This window comes from Larus michahellis, chromosome 4 (assembly GCF_964199755.1).
Source record: "Larus michahellis chromosome 4, bLarMic1.1, whole genome shotgun sequence".
Taxonomy (NCBI): domain Eukaryota; kingdom Metazoa; phylum Chordata; class Aves; order Charadriiformes; family Laridae; genus Larus; species Larus michahellis.
In genome coordinates this window covers 39,427,027-39,445,891 of record NC_133899.1, presented here as the reverse complement: position 1 = coordinate 39,445,891, position 18,865 = coordinate 39,427,027, and the positions used below count along the sequence as shown (strand labels likewise).

Below are 18,865 nucleotides of genomic sequence, written 5' to 3'. Positions count from 1 at the left end.
GATAGCATTCAAAGTTTTTGCTGTGTTTCATTTTCATTTCTCCAATTGAAGAGGTGATGAAGTAGTTTTGTATGGTTCAAAGGTCAAGATTTACAGAAAGAGTTTCAGTCCAAGATATGGTACAGAATCTCTGAATGTTTCTGAGACAGTTGGGTTTAGTGTACCTTGGTTTCAACCTGCATAAAACATGAATCGCTTAGCTATATTACAGTCAATATAGTGAGAATTTTTTGGATTGAAAAATTGCAAATATTTATGTTACTGATACCAGATTCTAGTAGCTTGTTGGAGGTTTTTTGGGGTTTTTTTGTTTCTTTTTTTTCTATGTAAGATCTTTGGATATGGCATGGAAAAAGAAGTTTTGCTTTTAGGTGCTCCTTTTTGTTTTGGTATCCTTTGTTAGACATTTTCAATGAAATTAAAAGTGTTCATAGAACATCTACTTACAGTTTATGAAATTTTGGTCCATTTTAAAAGATTTCTCGAGTTGAACACCTGAAAGTTGAGACTCAGAAACAGCTGGTGATTTTGAAAACTCCCTTGTTTTAATCCGTATACAGTTATGTAAATAATAAGAAAATATTTGGTGCTTTATCATATATGCCACCTCTGTCAGAATTGGTGCCAAAAATATTTAATTATGTACTTTTCTAGTCTAGTTTCAAGTATTACAACATTTGAAAATAGGGTTATTCTATTAATATAGACTATATATTCTATTCTAACTTATCAGCTGCAGTTTTTCTTAAAGCAGGAAATACTGCTTTTAAGATTCAGCTGACAAATATAAAAAACCCCACGTTTCTTTGTGTTTTTCAAGGGTGTTACTTAACTGTCTATGAAATACAGATCTTTCTTAAGAATGAATGTTAATTTTAAAATATTGTGTGCTGTGAATAGTTTAGACAGCATTGACTGTGGTATTCACATGAACCAAAACTATAGGTTGTTTTCTTAAACTGAAAGCTATAACACTTATATTACTTACTCCATTAAAACACCAATTTTAAATCGCAGTCCTCATCAGTGCAAGTATGTTGCATCTGGGTTTGGTTTGTTTTTTAGTTTGTTTTGTTTTTTAAATGGATGCGAGAGAACACTAACATAAGAAGTGTCAGCAGAGGTATGTTGGTGAGAGATAAAAATTGAGTCAAGTTAATTTACAGGCCTCGTTTACTCAGCCTTTCTTTAAATAGGTGTTAGATGCCCTGGTAGGTCACCTTCCTGAAATCCTTGAACTAATGACTAATGGAGGAGAAAACAGCGGATCAGAAAGCAAAGTGGGTATTCTCATGTTTTTTTAATTTGCTTTCTAAATGAAGGTAGTAGTAAAGTTGCTCAGACATATATTGTATGAAGAGGCTTTCATGATTAGTTTCTGCTTGGGAGACATATAAAGTTTCTGTCTTTTTTTTTTCATTGTTGACTTTATAAACTTTAAAATAAAATAAAAAACGTTTTGAAAGATTAGACTTAATATAAAATGAACAGTTTATCCATGTTATTTTTCTAATTAACCACAGATTTCCCATGGTTGCCATTTTCTGCTAGAAGGAAGCCTGTTTCCTGAAGTAAAGGCACTGAATTGTGATTTAGGAGATCTGTATTTGCTCCCAATTTTACTAATTTAATTGTATGTGGCTCTCTATGATGGTTTATTCAGTGACTCCTCACCTGTAAAATGGAGCATAAAAGATCATCTTCTCCTTCAAGATGCTGTATTGAGCATACTTCCTAAATGTATAGAGATATTGAGAAATTCCAACAACATAAGAACTGAATAAATTTATTTTCTTGTATGGGCAAAAATTGAGAGTGTAATTTAAATTGCGAATTTGTCGGGTGTTTACAGCTGTAAAAGTATATAACAAGTGTGATGTCAAGTGTGGGAGTCTGGTTCATTTTGCTTAGTACTAAAGAGAATTTAGCTTGGCTATTGTAAAGTCTTTGCCTCCTACTGAGAAAAGGTGTATAATTGCTACTAAGACTAATTAGGGAGCTGAGAAGAACAAGTGCAAAGATTAGGGGGCTAGAAGGAAAATGGGTTTTATTTGGTTTGAGAAAGAAGACTGAGGAGGGTTGTTGTAATGGTCTTGGTATCTATAAAAGGGATTAGTTTGTCAGGAGGAGGGCTTGGAAATGAAAGTGTGTTTAGTTAAGGACTGGAATAGCTTTTTGACTAGTTAAGTGGAATTTACTGCTTAGGGGAGATTGTTTAATCCTGATCATTAATTTTTTTAAGAAGAAGTTAGACTAGTGTCTACTGGAAATGGTCACAGCGTAGCTGATCCTGTCTGAGGAGAGGAATTAATTGATCCCGTAAAATCTCTTCCCTTCTTACATTGTTGTGATGCGCCTTTTAAACATAACAACATGACATACAGCTAGAAGATGTAAAATTGTTTTAATGTTTGTATTTTTATTTCTAGTTATTGTCTATTCCTGACTTGATTCCTGCATTAACAACAGCAGAACAGAGAGCAGCAACTTCTTTAAAATGGAGAACTCACGAGAAGTTACTACAAAAATATGCCTGTCTCCCTCATATCATATCAAGTGATCAGATTTATTACCGTTTTCTTCACAGAATGTTGACAATCATTTTGACAAATGTGAGCCCGCCTTTTTCCCGTCAATTTTTTATTTGTTTACACCATTTAGAACAACGACCAATATTTGCTATCCGTAGTACTTAATATATAATACTAATCTTAAAGTACTGTTTTGCATTGCACACGGTATATCAGGCTGTGTGTTTTTTTTTTTTACGAGACTGAGAAATTGCTCTGAGAACTCTCCCCAGTTTGAGGAGCAAAATGTGAATTGACAGATTGTCATGTTTTTCCTCCCACCCAAGTCTTTCCTGTCTTTGTGTTCATTATCAGTTTGTTTCTAGGTAAATCCAGATTTTTTTCCTCTGAGATATGCTTTCTTTTTCCTGATTCCATACATTACTTTGCATTGTGTTCCATTCTTTGTGAAAGAACACTTTATTCTGAAACTGAATGATGATTTAGAGCTACTAGTCTGAAATTTTATTGAATTCATTCAAGAGTAAAACTGTCTGTTGTAAGAGAAGACGTTGTAAGTTCTATTTTCTAACACCTACAATATAGAAGGTGTCTTCCAAACATGGAATACTTTAAGATGTTTATGAAATAATTGAATAAGCAAGTTAGACAAAAGGGATAAAGAAGTAAGTGTCTCATGAATTGGCCAAACTTCCTTATTCTCCCTTACATTATACCATTATTTCAAAATTTGTAAAGTTAGGCTAATTTTTAGCTATTTTTTTCTGCTTCTAGAATTTTTATACGTTTTTACTCGTATTCCTTCAAATATGTTTAATTGTGTTCCCTTTATTTTCTCTCAAGAATGTCCTGCCAGTCCAAAAGGCAGCAGCTCGAACTCTCTGTGTTTATTTACGTTATAATCGCAAACAAGAACAGAGGCATGAGGTTATTCAGAAACTGATTGAACGTAAGATAATTTTTCCTTGCTTACTTAGAGATGCAAGTTAGTTTTGACTGAAGATCTATTTGTGGTTATATTTATTCAGTGTAACTTCCTGCCATCATTGATAGGATTACACTTAGAAGACATTCAGTTGCTCATATGATCCCCAGGCAAAACATATTGTGCGTGTGCGAGGAATATATCTGAAGCTTACGCAAGGGAATTGGGAAACAGGCAATGTGGAAAATTGATAATATGCCAAGACCCCTCCAACCCTACTTCTTGAATCCAAGATTGCTTAGCTGTAGGCACTGCAATATACAAAGCAGAATTCCTCCATAGAAGTAAAATTCTCTAGAGGCTGCAGGATAAGAAGTGCTGAATAAATCCTCTCGGAATGAATTTATGAATGAGTTAGTCACCTAAGTTGACTTTCTGGTCTATGCTACGTGTTTTAAAGATAGATTAGAAGTTTGAATAGTTCCCATTAGCAATCCTTAATGTTTATGCAGTAATTTTGATACGTCTGTGACATGGTTTGAAAGGCATACAGGGCTTTGTTCAACGTGTTACCTGGTTCGTGTGCTATTTTTGCTTTTTTCAAATGGTTAAAGGGACAGGTTGTATTTCTGAACAAAATGCTCACTGACAGAAATGGTCATTGAGTTCAGAAGGCTAGGTTTTCACTGAAAGAACTGAGAGAGACTGAGATGTGCCATGTGATAAGCGTGCTTATCATCCTTGAGTCAAAGGTTAACCTTTGAAATGTTTTCTAGCTGACATTGAAAACTTAATATCCTGGAATTCTTATTTTTCAGAACTGGGGCAAGGAAAAAGTTACTGGAATAGACTTCGTTTTTTAGATACTTGTGAATTCATTATGGAACTGTTCTCAAAATCGTTCTTCTGTAAATACTTCTTTCTACCTGTGCTTGAACTTACACATGATCCAGTGGCAAATGTGAGGTACTGTACAAAGAGTATATAGCAGTGTACAGGAAAAAAGCTTTAAATAATATATTAAGAAATGTTTGTACAGGTTTTATGTCTTGTTTAAATAATGGGACTTGAGTAAAAAGGTACAGAGCCTTCAGGGTGACCAGTATTAATGGTGTAGGGGACTATGGGAATGATGTTGGGAAACCACAGAATCAGGTCAGTCTGAGTGTTTGAGAACTGATCAAAAGTGTCGAGGTTTGGCATGAAAGGAACAAGCAATAGATGAGAAGAAAGTAATACATGAATTACACACATCAGAAATAAGATTAAAAGTGTAAAATCACACAAAATACATGACAAAAAAAAATGAACTATTTTCTTATTGATAATAACTGCCTGGTCCCTATCAGTTTAGTGAAGAAAAAAACTGACTTCAAAAATAACGGAAAAAACCCTGTGTATAAATGAATAACTTATCAAATTCCCATATATTTTTCTATTCCTTTTCAATTTACTTTAACAACGAAGTAGAAAACTTTTACATAAGGTAAAACCTATGCTAATTTTTTAAGCTCAGACTACTGAAAGAATTGCTTGCGTGCTTTACTTTACATACAGTGACACTGAAATGGATGGGATTGACTTTGAGATACAGGACTGTAATCCTGGTATGTGGAGAAGTTTTTGAAAATGTTACAGCGTGTCTGGAAACAAAATATAAGTGACAATCATTTCTGAAAAATAAGACCTACTGCCTTAATTATTTTATCTCAAATGCTAGAAATAAAAAAATTAATAATGTTTATTAAACATCAGCATCAAAAGGTGAATATTTACTTTTTTTTTTTTTTAATAGAATGAAGCTATGCTATTTGTTGCCAAAAGTTAAGTCTACTCTGAAGATTCCCACTGATAAACATTTACTTCAGCAGCTGGAATTATGTATCAGGAAACTTTTGTGTCAAGAGAAAGACAAAGATGTCCTGACTATTGTAAAAAGAGTAAGTATTTTTCTTCTCCAGCAGCATTTTGTCTTGAGGTTATCATTAAAAGTTAAGATGATCCAAGTTATGCTTTCTGTTGATTCTCTTAATGTAGTAAGAGGAAACTAAAGAATTCTATTGTTTGTAGAAGATGTTAATAGAAGATGTAGTATAGTGTATTCTGTCAAATTTACAAGAGTTGGTGTTTCCGTGGTTACTTATATTGCAGTTATTTTCTAGTAACTGGGATTCCGGGTTTTGGTTTGACCATTTGTGAAAAAATAGCAGATGACTAAAGATAGGATTAAAGGTTGACCCTAGTAAAAATGATCAAGTCTTTGAAGTAGATTTATCTTGTTGTTCTATTTACTTTACAATATACAGATACAGGATTTGCAGGAATTTGAAACGTTACAAATGTCTTTGTAATATGAATATTCACAGAAAAGAACACCTTTAAAGGATGCCCATGCTTATTCTCCAAGAGGCCATGAAGTGAAGTAGCTGAAGTAGGTGGCTTCCTCATAGGGCCAGTCGGCAGGAGAGGTTGGGGGAACGCCTGTCTGGAGCATCCTGGCTTTTTCACAGATTCCGGAGCTATTTTTTCAGTCTCGATTCCTAGGTTCATGCTCCAGCCATTCGTGCTTCTGTGCTCTCCTCGACTATATTTTGAGTTCCACATAGACAGTCTATTAGTCCTTCCTTGTGAGTCTCAGCAGGGCTCTGAGAATATTCTCTGACAGTTTTTAACTACATTTGTAGCACAAATATGCAAGCATAGGCTTCAAATGTTTAGGAAGAAAAGGCATGGTTAACTTTGAATACTGCTATTCTAAGCTTCTTATCTGGACAATTTTTTAGTTAAGTGTGGCATGCTGCTGAATAATGGTAAATAATGTTTTGATTTTCTTTATAGACAGTGTTAGAGTTGGACAGAATGGAGATCTCTGTAGATGTTGTAAGTACCTCCTAACTTTAATACTTACCAAGTACTTTTAATTCCCATTTTCATGTAGTGATTTTTTATTTTTATTGGTTTTATTTTGAAGTTTCAGAAAAGATTTTACGAAAATGATTTATTGGATCAAGAAAAAGAAAGACAAGAACATCTCCTTTTGGAAATGGTATATTTTATCAGTACAATCTGTCCTTTTTTTTACTAGTTCGTAGCTAAATATTAATGAGGCAATAATTTTAAGGTAGAGGAAGTGCATATTATGGAGAGACCTGGTAGGTTCATAATCTGTGTGTGGTTTCATTTTATGCTTTACAATAAGTTTAAGTCCTTCAAAGTAACATGTGACTTAATTTCCTTTACTACCTAAATTTTACTGTCTCCATTAGAAAGGCAAACTGAAATTTCTCGAAAAATACTCATGCTTGATGCCTCTATAGTTCTAAAATTGCAAGCCTTTCAGCACACCTTTATGAAATCTTTTTGAGGGAGCTTAGCAATTTGTCAGGCGTATATAACATAATAGATTGAATAATGAAACACCTCAGAATTCACATACAGCTTCCACTGGCAAAGAAATTAATGTCATAAGTTCTTTTGTGCCAAGGAAGCCGAAGGAGGCTCTGTGTGTTGCAATCTTTCCTGTTAGCCAGAAAAAAAAGGAAGAAAGAAAGGCCGTTGTCATCTGCAGCCTGGCAGGAGGGAGACAGTGCAGGTTGTATACAGCGAAGGGAGCTACAAGTTAGGATTTGAAAGTGAAGTGTGCAGAATGCTTTTCCAACTTACAAAACTATTCATTTTCAGTCATGGCTGTAAGCGAAAGCGGCTTACAGCTTTGCCACATAGCCTACTGCGTCTTCACAAAGCCTAGATTTGATTCCTGCAGTCCTTCCTTCTGCTGCCGCCTCTCCAGCCCGAGGTGGGAGAAGCTAAGACGCTCACAGGATTTAGAAGAGGCCGAATTTCATTAGCATAGTTCCCCTGACTTGTAGTAATTGCGCTCCTCTGTAGTGAGCCAGAACAGATTCAAGATTGTCCAAAATATGTCACTTTTTCCTCTTTGGGATTGCTACAGAGCCTACATTTGTGGCCCACTTTGATGTCAGTAGGTACTGCAGTTGATGATACCTGTCTCAGGGACTTCCTGCCACCTCCCATTAGCTCCAGCCAAAGGTTCACCTTTGTTCCCAGGACCTGCTTACACATATTCAAAGACCTGATCTTAGCTTTAGCAGTTTTTAGGTAGATACAATTAATATTTGTATAGCAAAAGCATTTGGAGCTGTGGTAAAATAGCCTCCAGTGCACGCTGTGTTACCGTGTATTGTAGAATAACATTAGTTTTCACCTTGTTGCTACAGCTAGAGTTTAGAAGGGCACCTGTATTATTATGATATGATATGTATTATGATATATGATATGGGCTTACCTTCTGTATCACAAAGGTCTCATTAAGCATCGTCAGTAAAAGGCGTGCTTTTGAGGAACTGCAGATGTACACAGTAAATTGTGACGTCTTGCAGGCTCAAATAGATGAGGAGCCATCGAACCCAGTTAAATGTATCTGGATGCTACAGATTTTAATACCTAATATCTTGATAAGTTTCCTTAATTTTAGTGATTGACTCAGTAGATAAAATATTCCAGCGACCTTGACCTGAATTAATTACCTCTTTTTCTTTTTAAACTCTGGTAGTAATGAAAGTGAAATGAAACAAATAGAGTAGAACAATTACGGTTCACTTGGTGCTTTTTATTATGAACATTGTACAGAAAATATGCTAATAACTTTTTGAAGTGATGCCTATTCGCCAATAATCCTGAAGCAAGTACTGGCTTTAGAAATCATTGATGTAGCTGTATTAACACTGTCTTCTGTCTGTGCATGTGCTCTCAAAAGCTATTCTAAGGCTAGCTAAATTACAGAAAGGCAAATAAATTCCTTATACTTGAAGAACTGTAATACTTGGGTTTGCTTTGCATAAAGGCTTGTCAACTGTTGATGTTAATTTTAGACCTTTAAAAAGTTTGAGCATATGTGATACACCTTATCACTTCAGAAAAACATTTTAATTGAATTGTGTGTTTGAATTAAAAATGTTGTCGGTTCTGTTATGAGAATATTTGTGTAGCATAAAAATTTTACATTGTCAGTTGCCAATTTCTTTATCTTTTTAATTAAAAAAAGTCCAGGCATAACTTTAATAATAAGTTATAAATGCAAACTTCAACTCTGAGGTTCCTTCATAATTGAAATCAACATTTTTTGGTGTGATTTTTGTATGGGATATGTACCCTGATTTCATTCTGTACTGGTAGTTGTTTCTCTGCATATTCACTAGGAGTTGTACTAATAGTAGGAGAGAGTAGAAACTAACTGTTATTTTGATGATTTGGAAGCAATCCCTAATGGAAACGCAATTTTTTTTTTTTTCCTGAGTAATACCTAAGAAAATTATTCATTTTTTCAGGAACAATTAGAAAAAGAGAAGCAGCAAAATGAAGGAAGATCTACAAATGTTAATGATAAAATATTTGAAAAGAAGCGTAAGTTTGTTTATTTATGTACGTATTATTTGTGCATGCATTCTGCAAAGGTAGAAGAGAAGGGAGCAGAAAAGAGGCACTTTATACATTAAATTGCAGAGTTTTAGAAAGTGTCAATAAAACTTTTTTCCTATATACTTGTAAAAATATTTATGAAAACTGGCCTCATATTAGAAGGAAGATTTTTGGTTTTTTCTTTATTAATAAAATACATGATAGTTTTAGTTGTCTGTTATTTTTCATTTTGGGATGTAGTGTAAGTACTTGTCTGTGATGTGAAGCGTCTGAAGTGTTAGTAGCACGGGATTAGATATTTTTACTGTTTACCCCAGGACTGTGTCCTCTTTCCTTCTTTAAAGTTCAGCTTTGAGAGAGAAGTATTTATACTGGACTTTTTTTAGGTAGAGACAGCAAAACATCATCAGTGTTGGCAAAAAGTATCACGCTCTCTGTTCCTGTAAACTCTTCTGGTACATCAGCAGGTAAGAACTCCTTAAAAACTCTTCTAGCATGCTTTGATCTCACATCAGCAGGTTAAAACCCAGAAAAGCTGCTGTTGGCATCCGTGGGACAAAGTTTCACCTACTGCACATAAGAAAAGATTCCATTCCTAGAACTGCACGTGTTTGCTATGATTTTTAGTTATATTTTATTCTTTAGTATGTAAATAGGTGACATAAATAAAACTCATTGTTATTGAAGTAGTTAAATCAGTTCCTTCAGCTAGCATAGGTTGACAGAAAATTATATTAAAAAGTGTTCTTAATTACTGAGGAAATGCAATGATATCCATGTTAAAAACTTGTGCTCCTTCTAATTTTAGGCAAAGAAGAAAAGAAATCCAAGTTGGTTCGAAGCCAGTCTTTCAGTACTCAAGCACTACATCCAAAATACAGCAACATAGACAAGTGTCCTAAGTATCTTTATTGTCTTCATTGCTTACTTCATAGATAACTCTTTACCTAAGAAACTACTGTTATGAAATTATATGCACGTTAATTTGTGAAAGTAGTGATCTGCTCACCGAATTGTGACCTAAATTTTCAGCTTCGTGTTTAACTGAGGGAAGAAATACCATTTTAAGGCAGACTGAGGCCTACAAATTGTTATGAATTCCTTTTAATATGTGTCATGATATATTAAAAATATTTTCCAATACGAACTGCTAAATCTAAATTCATACATTTCTTGAAGAAATTTAAGCGTAACTTTCTTATTTAATTTTTTTATATAAACTCAAAAATAACCTCCAATATTATTAAACAGCAGGATGATACAACTGGGAAGAACACTTTTCTGTGATAAACAATTTTGTTTTGTTTGGTTTTTTTTTAAGTAAAAGCTCTGCTACAGGATATACATCTTCAGTATCAGGAATGGGAAAGGGTTGTATGTTATCCTTCAGTGGTAAGTAGGTTATCATATTTTACATTAGTTTGTTGTGGGGGTGCTGAATGTGTGGGCCTCATTAAACAGGCATGCTTTAAGATACCATTCTCTTAAAGAACATAGAATAACAGATATCCAACATGTTTGAGCACTTGAGTGCTAGTCCGTTTGGTTTATTTTATTTTATTTTATTTTATTTTATTTTATTTTATTTTATTTTATTTTATTTTATTTTATTTTATTTTATTACATGTTCATTGAAAGTTACATTTAAAAGTAGTAAAAGTAAAATGAGTTTGGCATTTCTTCATTTGCATTTTGGATGCCATAAAAAGGTTGGGTTTGCGGTTTACCTCCACCCATTTTACGTGAGGAAAGGGATATTACGTATAACTTCTACTGAATTAGGGGAGCAGAACTGCTGTCTGGAAATGCCTCCGTCTCCATTTGCTGTTGAAGAGTTTGGATGATTAAAGATTAGAATAAGATTAATTGCCTCCTAGAGAAACCTGTCTTTTTCCATTCACTACCAATAGACACTAGACAATTAACTTACATGAAATAGGTAAATTTTTATCAGCTAAACACTGGCAAATGAAATCCCACTATTTTCATATACTAAATGTAATCTTGCCTTCCAAAATGTATTTTCTAATTATTTTTGTTTACCATTTTTTCATAAAAATACTTGAAGAAATGTTAAGTTGCAACCATTCCCTTGCAGAAAGTTGAACTTTTGGATTAATGCCATAGGAAATATGTCACTATTACCACAGGAAAAACAGCTCATTCTGTTTACTCTCAGCATATTTTTTTCAGACAAAATTCTTTGTCTAAACTGCGACTCTATATTTCAGATGACTCATTCCGGACTCATTCTACTGGTAATAGTGGGAATGCTGCCTTCCCTTCCAGTTCTTCTTCTCGCAACTTATTTAACTCAGCTGACCAGAAGAGCAATGGAAACAAGGAGACTCAGTCCCGAAAGATGAGCATGTAAGTGGTTGACAGGAGGTTAAATCAGGCTTATGGGTAACATTCTCAAAGGGAAGTCAAAAGATCCATGTAAAATTAAGCCTATATTTAGGATACTTCTGCGCCCAGATTTTGAAATACTAAAATAGCAGGGTAGAAATGCGATGTGTGCAATTATAAGTGTTTTTAAGGTTGCGTTCCCTTTTAATTAGCCTTTCACATCAATAACTCGTGCACACATTTGCATTCAGCTGGTACATTGTGGGGAGAGTGGAATGGGATAAAGTGAAGGTTAGTGCATTTGATATGTAGTAACTACAGTCACGGTGATTTAGCTGCCTTTAGTTGGAGAAACAGAACCTATGTAGTGTTAGATGATTTAATTTTTCCTTCTTTTTATTTGTTTATATATCATTATGTAACAAATTCATGATGAAGTTTGAGAGTTATGATGAACTGGTGCTGCTACTTTTTATTAAGTCTGCTTTCTTTGCCTTACATTAACCGCTTTGATAAAAAAAAATTCAATGCTAGGCATTTCCCTCAGGCTTGTTTTCTTTAAACATCAGCCTAAACTGTTCAGTGCTTTGCAATAACAAAATCAAATATGAATTTGTTTGCTCCTGTGATAAAAGTATGACAGTCTTAGAAAAATCACTGTGATGTGTACTTACTCAGTCAAATCTCTGTAGACTCTAGCAGTTAATTCCCTGCACATTCCTTTTACATAGTAACTTGTAGTTCTAAATTACTGTCATTGGACTAGCTGTAATTTTAGGGGCTCAGACTGAGATTTCTCTTTGCTATCAGAGATTTTCTTTATTAGCCGAGGCAGAATGGAGAAAAGAAAGGAGCCAGCTGTAGCAAGAAGGGGAGGCTGTTTAGGAAAGTTGACTGAAGTGTAATAGAAACTAGAACTAGAAGCTGAAAAGTATGTGGAAATGCAAGTTGGGCCTTGGAAGTCTGAGTAGGTACGAGAGACCAAGAATGAAAGGAGAGCCTAGGATGTGAGGCTATGACTTGCTGGTCAAAGATAACAGAGCTGAGATATGGAGCCTACACAAGACAGGAAAGAGGAAACACCTTACACTGGTTTGCCCGGTATAAAGAGAAAACAATAGCGATAGTGATGTCTCTTGAGTGGTCCTTTCTGGAGGACTAAGTATCTGTATGAACTCATATTTTTCCACTTTGGTATTTTCAGGTTCCTTTAAAAAACAAACCAAAACACCCTCCTCCCCCCCCCGCAACTTTACTCACAAATATAAGTTAATAAAATTCCTAAATTGTAAAATAAAATACCCAAAAGTTTAACAAATGTAAAAAGATGTTCTCTGAACAGCTTGGATTCAGTTACTTGTAAACATTATATTATGATACAATTTCTTGCTGTGTGATCACATAGGATTTTTTTCCTGATGTAATTTTACCACCTTCACTGTACAAGATAAATTTATTCTGGAATGAAATCAAGCTTGCATAGTGACCTATTGTTTTTAAAACTGCATTTTCTTTGTATGAAAGTTTGGAAGATAAGTAGTGAAAGAAGGTGGGCTGTTTGTGTTGAGTCAGTGGTTTCACAGCAGAAGTACCTTCAGGTGCCAAGTCAAATTGCATTCTATCCCTGTCTTTGCCAGAGTCTAATGCCTTCTCTTAAATATTACCCAAAGTACTTACTTAGACCTTTTTATAAGTGATCATTAGGTGGTCACTTATTTCAAAGTGCATGATTTCAAACTCAACAGTTAGATTAGTAGACATGCTGACATTTTCAGCCATCTGTAAAGTAAATGGGACATGTATCTTGAGTACATAAAATGAAACATAGTGCTATATACTTTGAAATATTAGGTATGCTCAAAACCCCATGTGCTTTCACCCTAATCACTGCATACCTCTGTTCCCTCTCTTTAAAACCAGAAATTAGTTCAAATGTTGTAATTTTTTTTTAGCAACCATTGTAGAAATTCCAATTACTCATCTGTCTCAGAAGGATTTGGGGAAAATAAATGGATTAGTATTCACGAAGCAGTTAGATGCAAAGATTAGTTAGACATATTTTTTACATCATATAAAACTTTTCCAAATTTCAAAGGGTTTTCTATCTGTCACTTAAATAAAACCGATACCTTTTGTTTGAATACAAAGGGACAGAAAAAGACTCACACAGCAGTTTGTACCTTTGTCTTCAGGCAGGCAAGTGGAATGTAAGAGACTCAGCTTCAAGTCTCAATGTACCGTTCCCAAGTGAATACCTTAACAGCAGACTATTTGAAAGTAGGTATCTGATCAAACACAATGATCTGGATGCTCTCTCTGATTCAGAAAGTCCCTAAGCTGCATAGTGTCAGAAGCCAAGAGGATATACCAGGGGAAGAAAAACAGTTTTGGTTAAAGAGGAGCAGGCTTAGGATGACCTACATTTAGTTCTGAATAAGAGTTTTAATGTTCTATGTTCTTCTGGGAAAACACATCTCTCAAGTCGGTATAATGTCTGCTGCACTGTAGATTCAATTTCTCTTTTGTAATCTGGCCCAATTCTTAATCGTTTTCCTAAGAAAATGGAGCAGCTCTATAAGGAGATATTAAGAGATACAGATACAGGAATGGTTGGTGGTAAATGCGTTCCTCTGCATAACCTCGTTGACCACAGATATGTTTAGGTGTACCTCTTTTATATTTCTTTTGTTGAGAAAGTCAGTCCTGGTGCTAAATGTACACATACTAAAATAGAAAAAAAGTCAATTTGAAGGAAACGTTATTTTCTGAGTTGAATGATGGAAAAAATTGATATCCAAATATATAAGCAGTTGATGGAAATGACTCTTCCTGAGAGAAGAATTTAAATATCGTCCAATGAGCGGTGCAGTTGAATAGATGCTCGTGAATGAGTGTCACCATCTATGGGCTCACTAAGGCAGAAAACTTGTGAGAAGGTAATAATTGAGTATATATTTAGATTATATCATCACATCAATTTACATATGTGCTGGTTAAACATTGTACTGACCATCTTAGTTCTGGCAAGTCCTAGCTTTTAGTTTATTGGCTTTGCAACATGAATACGGTAACTTCTCATATGTTTCTTTTTCTAAGGAATTCTGTGTGTTTGGGAAAAGTGGAACATTGGGCTTCAGTATGTTGCTTAATAATTAAAATATCAACAGATATGATTAATGATTCTTAGTTCAAAGTGATGTGTGTTTGGACAAAATCTTATTTAATTGCTTAAGTGTAATCTTTTCCATAAAACTACTCTACTGAATATTGGCAAGTGTTCACTTTTGACAATATAGTGCAGTTTGCAGGTATGAAGAATTTCTCATTGCATATATTCATGTTCCAGGAATTTCTCAAAACCCAAAATTACTTTGGTGGACAACGGAGGTCTTTACTTACCACGCTCATGAGTTCAAACATTTTGTTGTCCCAATTCAGAGATGTGTGTGCCAATTAAAATATTCTGTCTTTTTGAAAATAATGTAGAAGCAAGAAAAAAATATATCAGTAAATCCTGATCCAGTGCTCACAAGCAGGTGACAAGAAAATGACCATTAGCTTTGGTGTCATTTGCTGGCAATAGAAAATGCAAGAACTATGCTAAAGATGCACCCATAAAACTTAATGGTGGAATGCAAATTAATATTTACAGACACTTCTAAAAGTTAATTCCTGTTCTTTGAAATATTTCTGAACAATACAAACAGTTGTTAATTGACAGAGCTACAACTGTGGGAAGTTGGAAGAGCAGTATACTTAAAGATTAAAAAATTAAGGCTGTGAAAAATGCAGAAATTGCCCAAATGATATTGTGGTCAACAGAAGACCTAGAAATAACTCTGTAAAGAGCTCTAAGTTTCTCTCTTTTCCCCATCTCCACTTTCCCCAGATTTTATCGTGGGTTAAGCTGGAGACCTCTGGCATTACTTGAAGCCATGAGTAGACTGCATGTATTACCGTAACCGTCTCCCTTAGAGGGATCTCTACATGACCTTCTGTAGAAAACTAGAAAACTTAATGGAGAAATACACCCTTCTTGTGAAGAATGCCCTCAGAATGTGTCCATTTGGCTTTTTCAGTGGGTGCAATAGAGCAGCTTCTAATTTTTAAAGTACAGTATCTAAGAGTTACGTTAAAATGTTACACGTAATAGCAGTTTACTATGTTATGTCATTTAATAATATAGCAGCAACATATTATGTGTGTTTCTTCTTTTGTATGAAGAAAAAACAGAAAATCAAACTCTTAGATCTTCTGACAGAAAAAGAAGGGAACCAGAGGCTGGTGGAAGCAACTTACGGTGCCATAAGGTGGGAGCAGCAGATGGGACTTTCTAATGCCTGGAATGAATAAAATGCATCTTGCAATGTTCAAACTTTTTATCTTTTAATTAAAATCCCAAGCTGTATAATATGTTCCGATAAGTAATGTACCGGTTGCAGAATTCCAACGTTGTAGTGAAATGTTATGAAATGTAACTTCAGCTATGTGCTCTTCACTGCTGCAGCTAAAGAGAGGGTTTTGTTTTCTTCAATTATGCCTTTGTAGTTCAAGTTCTTGGATTTAGAATGCACATATCCATTACTTAATTGGCTTATTTACAATTTTAGCAATTCTTAGCACCCATTTTTTTAATACAAGAAATAGAAAGAATTGTTATGAATATGAAAAAGTAATCCCACATTTGAAAGAATCTTCAAACCTAATTTAAGACCAAAGTCCAGAAGCATCGATCAGTCTATAAAATATATAAACTTTAGTAGCATTGTGCTGTGAATTTGGAGGTAATGTTTTTTACAAGTGCTAAGTGAAGTTCATAAAAATCCTGTGTAAGTTTCAAAGCAATCTAAAAACAGATGTCTCCAGATGATATTAAAAAAACAAAAAGTTTTATTTAATAAGCTTTGTTGTATAAATACTTGTTTTAATTTTTAGTATTTCAGATTGTATTTTCACTTCAATAATTTATAATGATGAATCTACTTTTTAATCAGCTGCTATTGCAAGCTATCATGCTCCAGTGATGTCATCTGCATTTGTTTGTATTAATGCTAATGTTTCTATCAAATTTGTCTGTGGGAAAACATGCAATTCTATTTTAAAAAGTTCTATTTATGCCAATACTTGAGAGAGAGCCTATGAAGCTATTGTCAGCTTCTCTATTTCAAATGGAAGCAGCGTAAATATATTGATATCAGAAATACGTGGTTTTTAAAATTTATTGGTGTATGATAAAGATGATCTGATCTGTGAATGCATATGCGTGTGTGGTTACTTTTTATAATGTAAAAATATGAATGATGATTTACTCAAAATAAAACCTAGGACAATGCTGTACATGCATGTTCTTGAAAAAACATTTCTCAGGGCATCTTTTATAATTAAAATAAATAAAAGCATTTACCTATAGAAGGTATATATTTTAAATAGTAATAATGCTGGATGTATGCTGTCTTTGTGAGGTACAAAACGTGTCTTTGGATTTAGCAGTGTTTTACTGTCTGAATTCTTAAGCTTCTTACACTGCAGTTGGATTTAGGTGTATCCTCTGTCTTTAGTCACAGCCATTGTTTGGATTCTGTGGAAACACTCGAGTTTTCAGTTTGTTCTGCAGCCTGGAGTAGGATCTTGTAAATCACAGATTTCTTTAAAAGCTTCTTCAAGTACTATGATGTTTATCGTGCAGTACTGATACAGATATACAGATGACCTATACTGGCTCCTCCTAGGTCCTGCTTTTGTCTCATTAATGAGAACAGATGCTCCCAGTTCCCTGGGGACAACTCGCGCAAGGTGCCAGCTACAGCTGCTCACCCCTGGCCACAGGAGACCGCTCAGTCTGTTCTCAGTCTGACTTCTGCCAGGGACCAAACTCAGATCAGCAGTACCCAGCTGCAGAGCAGGACTCAAAACTGTGTTTGACCCACAAACTAGAGCAATGTAGAACCGCCAGTAAGTTCAGAAACTTGAACCCAAGCTATTTCTCCCCTTAATGAGCATGTAATGAGTTCTGTATACAGTCTGTCTTTTGTTTCTTATTGGCTGTCATTTGTCTGTCATTTTTAACTGATTAATGCTAATAACACGTGTTGCACTCAATAACCCTACTATGTATAAATTCCTGCTCTGTAATCTTTAAATACTCTATATAGGTATTTTTTTGGTCTGCATGTCTTCCTTGTACAATACTCCTGGTGTCTTGTGTATACTTTCATCAGTCCTTCACACTACAGACCTCCATCCCAGCAGTCTTTTTTGGGGCTGCTTACTTCTGGGTTACTTCTGTTGGGCCGCACCAATACTGTTGAACCCTTTGTAGCATTGTTTTTACCTGCAATTCAGAATAACAGCTGGAGATCAGCTGCGCAGTTATAATTGGGTGGTTCTCATCTAGAGCAGCCTTCCTCCTGTTATTCATTCAGAGGCAAAAGGGAGTGATTCTCTTTCTTTCTGGGTACGTTCACGCTGCCACGTGGAGTTAGGTTAGAAGCACCTTCACAGTCTCATCAGATACCAGAGTCTGCCCGCTAAATCCTTTTGTGAGTGGCTTACACCAGCATCTGGGCTGCTGTGGGTAGACATCTCATGGGAAGTGGTGTGATTTTTAGAGGTGTTCACCAGCTTTGCCCTGCAATGTGTCTTTTGTATCTTCTCTTGCGGATGCGTCTGTCTATGTGCGTTTACTGATGGATACCTTTGAAGCTGCTCTGCCAAATGATTTTGAAAACTCTTCTGCCCCCTTTTGGGCAGCTATTTTTGTGAAGGCTGTTATGAGCAACTAGAGTAATGCTTAGATCTCTCAGTTATATATAGCTAGAAGTAGCTTTTTGTGTTGTTTCATACTTTATATATAGGACTCTGCTGCTAATTAAAATTTAGTAAATGTTAAAGATCTTGCTGTTCTGCTGGAATCACTGCACTGCTTGAATAAAGTGAATTGTATTTAGGTCATGGAAATATTTTTCTGAAAAATTTTGGCCACGCCTCTTGGATTTTAGGATCCAACTCTGAAGAGATTTATTCCACTTTTATGGAGGTATGTTTTTTCCTACCAAAGCGTGTCTTAGTTCAGGCATAGAGTCCTGTTACATAGTTCATCCTGATATCTAGATGATAATACATGCAGAAATTCTGCTTTAAGGAGAGGCACAGTTTGGTCTTATGAAGCAGTACAAATTCAGATTTTCCACGTTCAGAATACCTAATTATTTTTCAGAATTATTTTGTCTTTAACAGAAAGAATATTTTAAAAGCAAACACATCATGTACCCTGAGGAAATGAGGTGATTTGATACTCTGAATAAACACTTGGAAAGAGGTCACACTCCCAGAGGATGCAGACTTCATGATAGACTCAGCACAATTTCTACAGTAATAAAATAAAGATCTAGGCAGAGGCTGTAAATTCTCTTTTCGGGCTTGATACTGCTTCTGTTTCTATAAGTGGCAAAATTCTGCCAACATTGAAGTCAGTAGGCTCCTAAGTCTCCTCACAGCAGAAGATAAGATTGAGGAATATCAATCAAGCCTGCAGTGTTTGGGAATGAGCTTCCTGAATATTTTGGCATATGAATCTCTGGTTTTCATTCAGACTTAAATGTTGAATTTCAAAAGTTCCGTT

At 35.0% G+C, this 18,865-nt stretch overlaps 1 protein-coding gene across 2 annotated transcripts in view; it reads left to right on the top strand.

The window, feature by feature from the left end:
- PPP4R4 (protein phosphatase 4 regulatory subunit 4) overlaps window positions 1-16,578 on the top strand; it is a 71,530-nt gene extending 54,952 nt beyond the window's left edge. Inside the window, exons 13-25 of one of the 2 annotated variants that reach the window (XM_074584123.1) lie at window positions 1,197-1,280; window positions 2,430-2,612; window positions 3,375-3,480; window positions 4,275-4,422; window positions 5,252-5,396; window positions 6,295-6,336; window positions 6,428-6,502; window positions 8,805-8,880; window positions 9,282-9,362; window positions 9,704-9,797; window positions 10,217-10,287; window positions 11,127-11,265; window positions 15,469-16,578. In XM_074584123.1, coding sequence (XP_074440224.1) covers window positions 1,197-1,280; window positions 2,430-2,612; window positions 3,375-3,480; window positions 4,275-4,422; window positions 5,252-5,396; window positions 6,295-6,336; window positions 6,428-6,502; window positions 8,805-8,880; window positions 9,282-9,362; window positions 9,704-9,797; window positions 10,217-10,287; window positions 11,127-11,265; window positions 15,469-15,493 — 1,269 coding nt within the window. In that variant the 3' untranslated portion in view covers window positions 15,494-16,578. The remainder of the gene's footprint in view (window positions 1-1,196; window positions 1,281-2,429; window positions 2,613-3,374; window positions 3,481-4,274; window positions 4,423-5,251; window positions 5,397-6,294; window positions 6,337-6,427; window positions 6,503-8,804; window positions 8,881-9,281; window positions 9,363-9,703; window positions 9,798-10,216; window positions 10,288-11,126; window positions 11,266-15,468) is intronic. The other variant, XM_074584124.1, reaches the window with a different exon arrangement.
- Window positions 16,579-18,865: the final 2,287 nt, after the last annotated feature.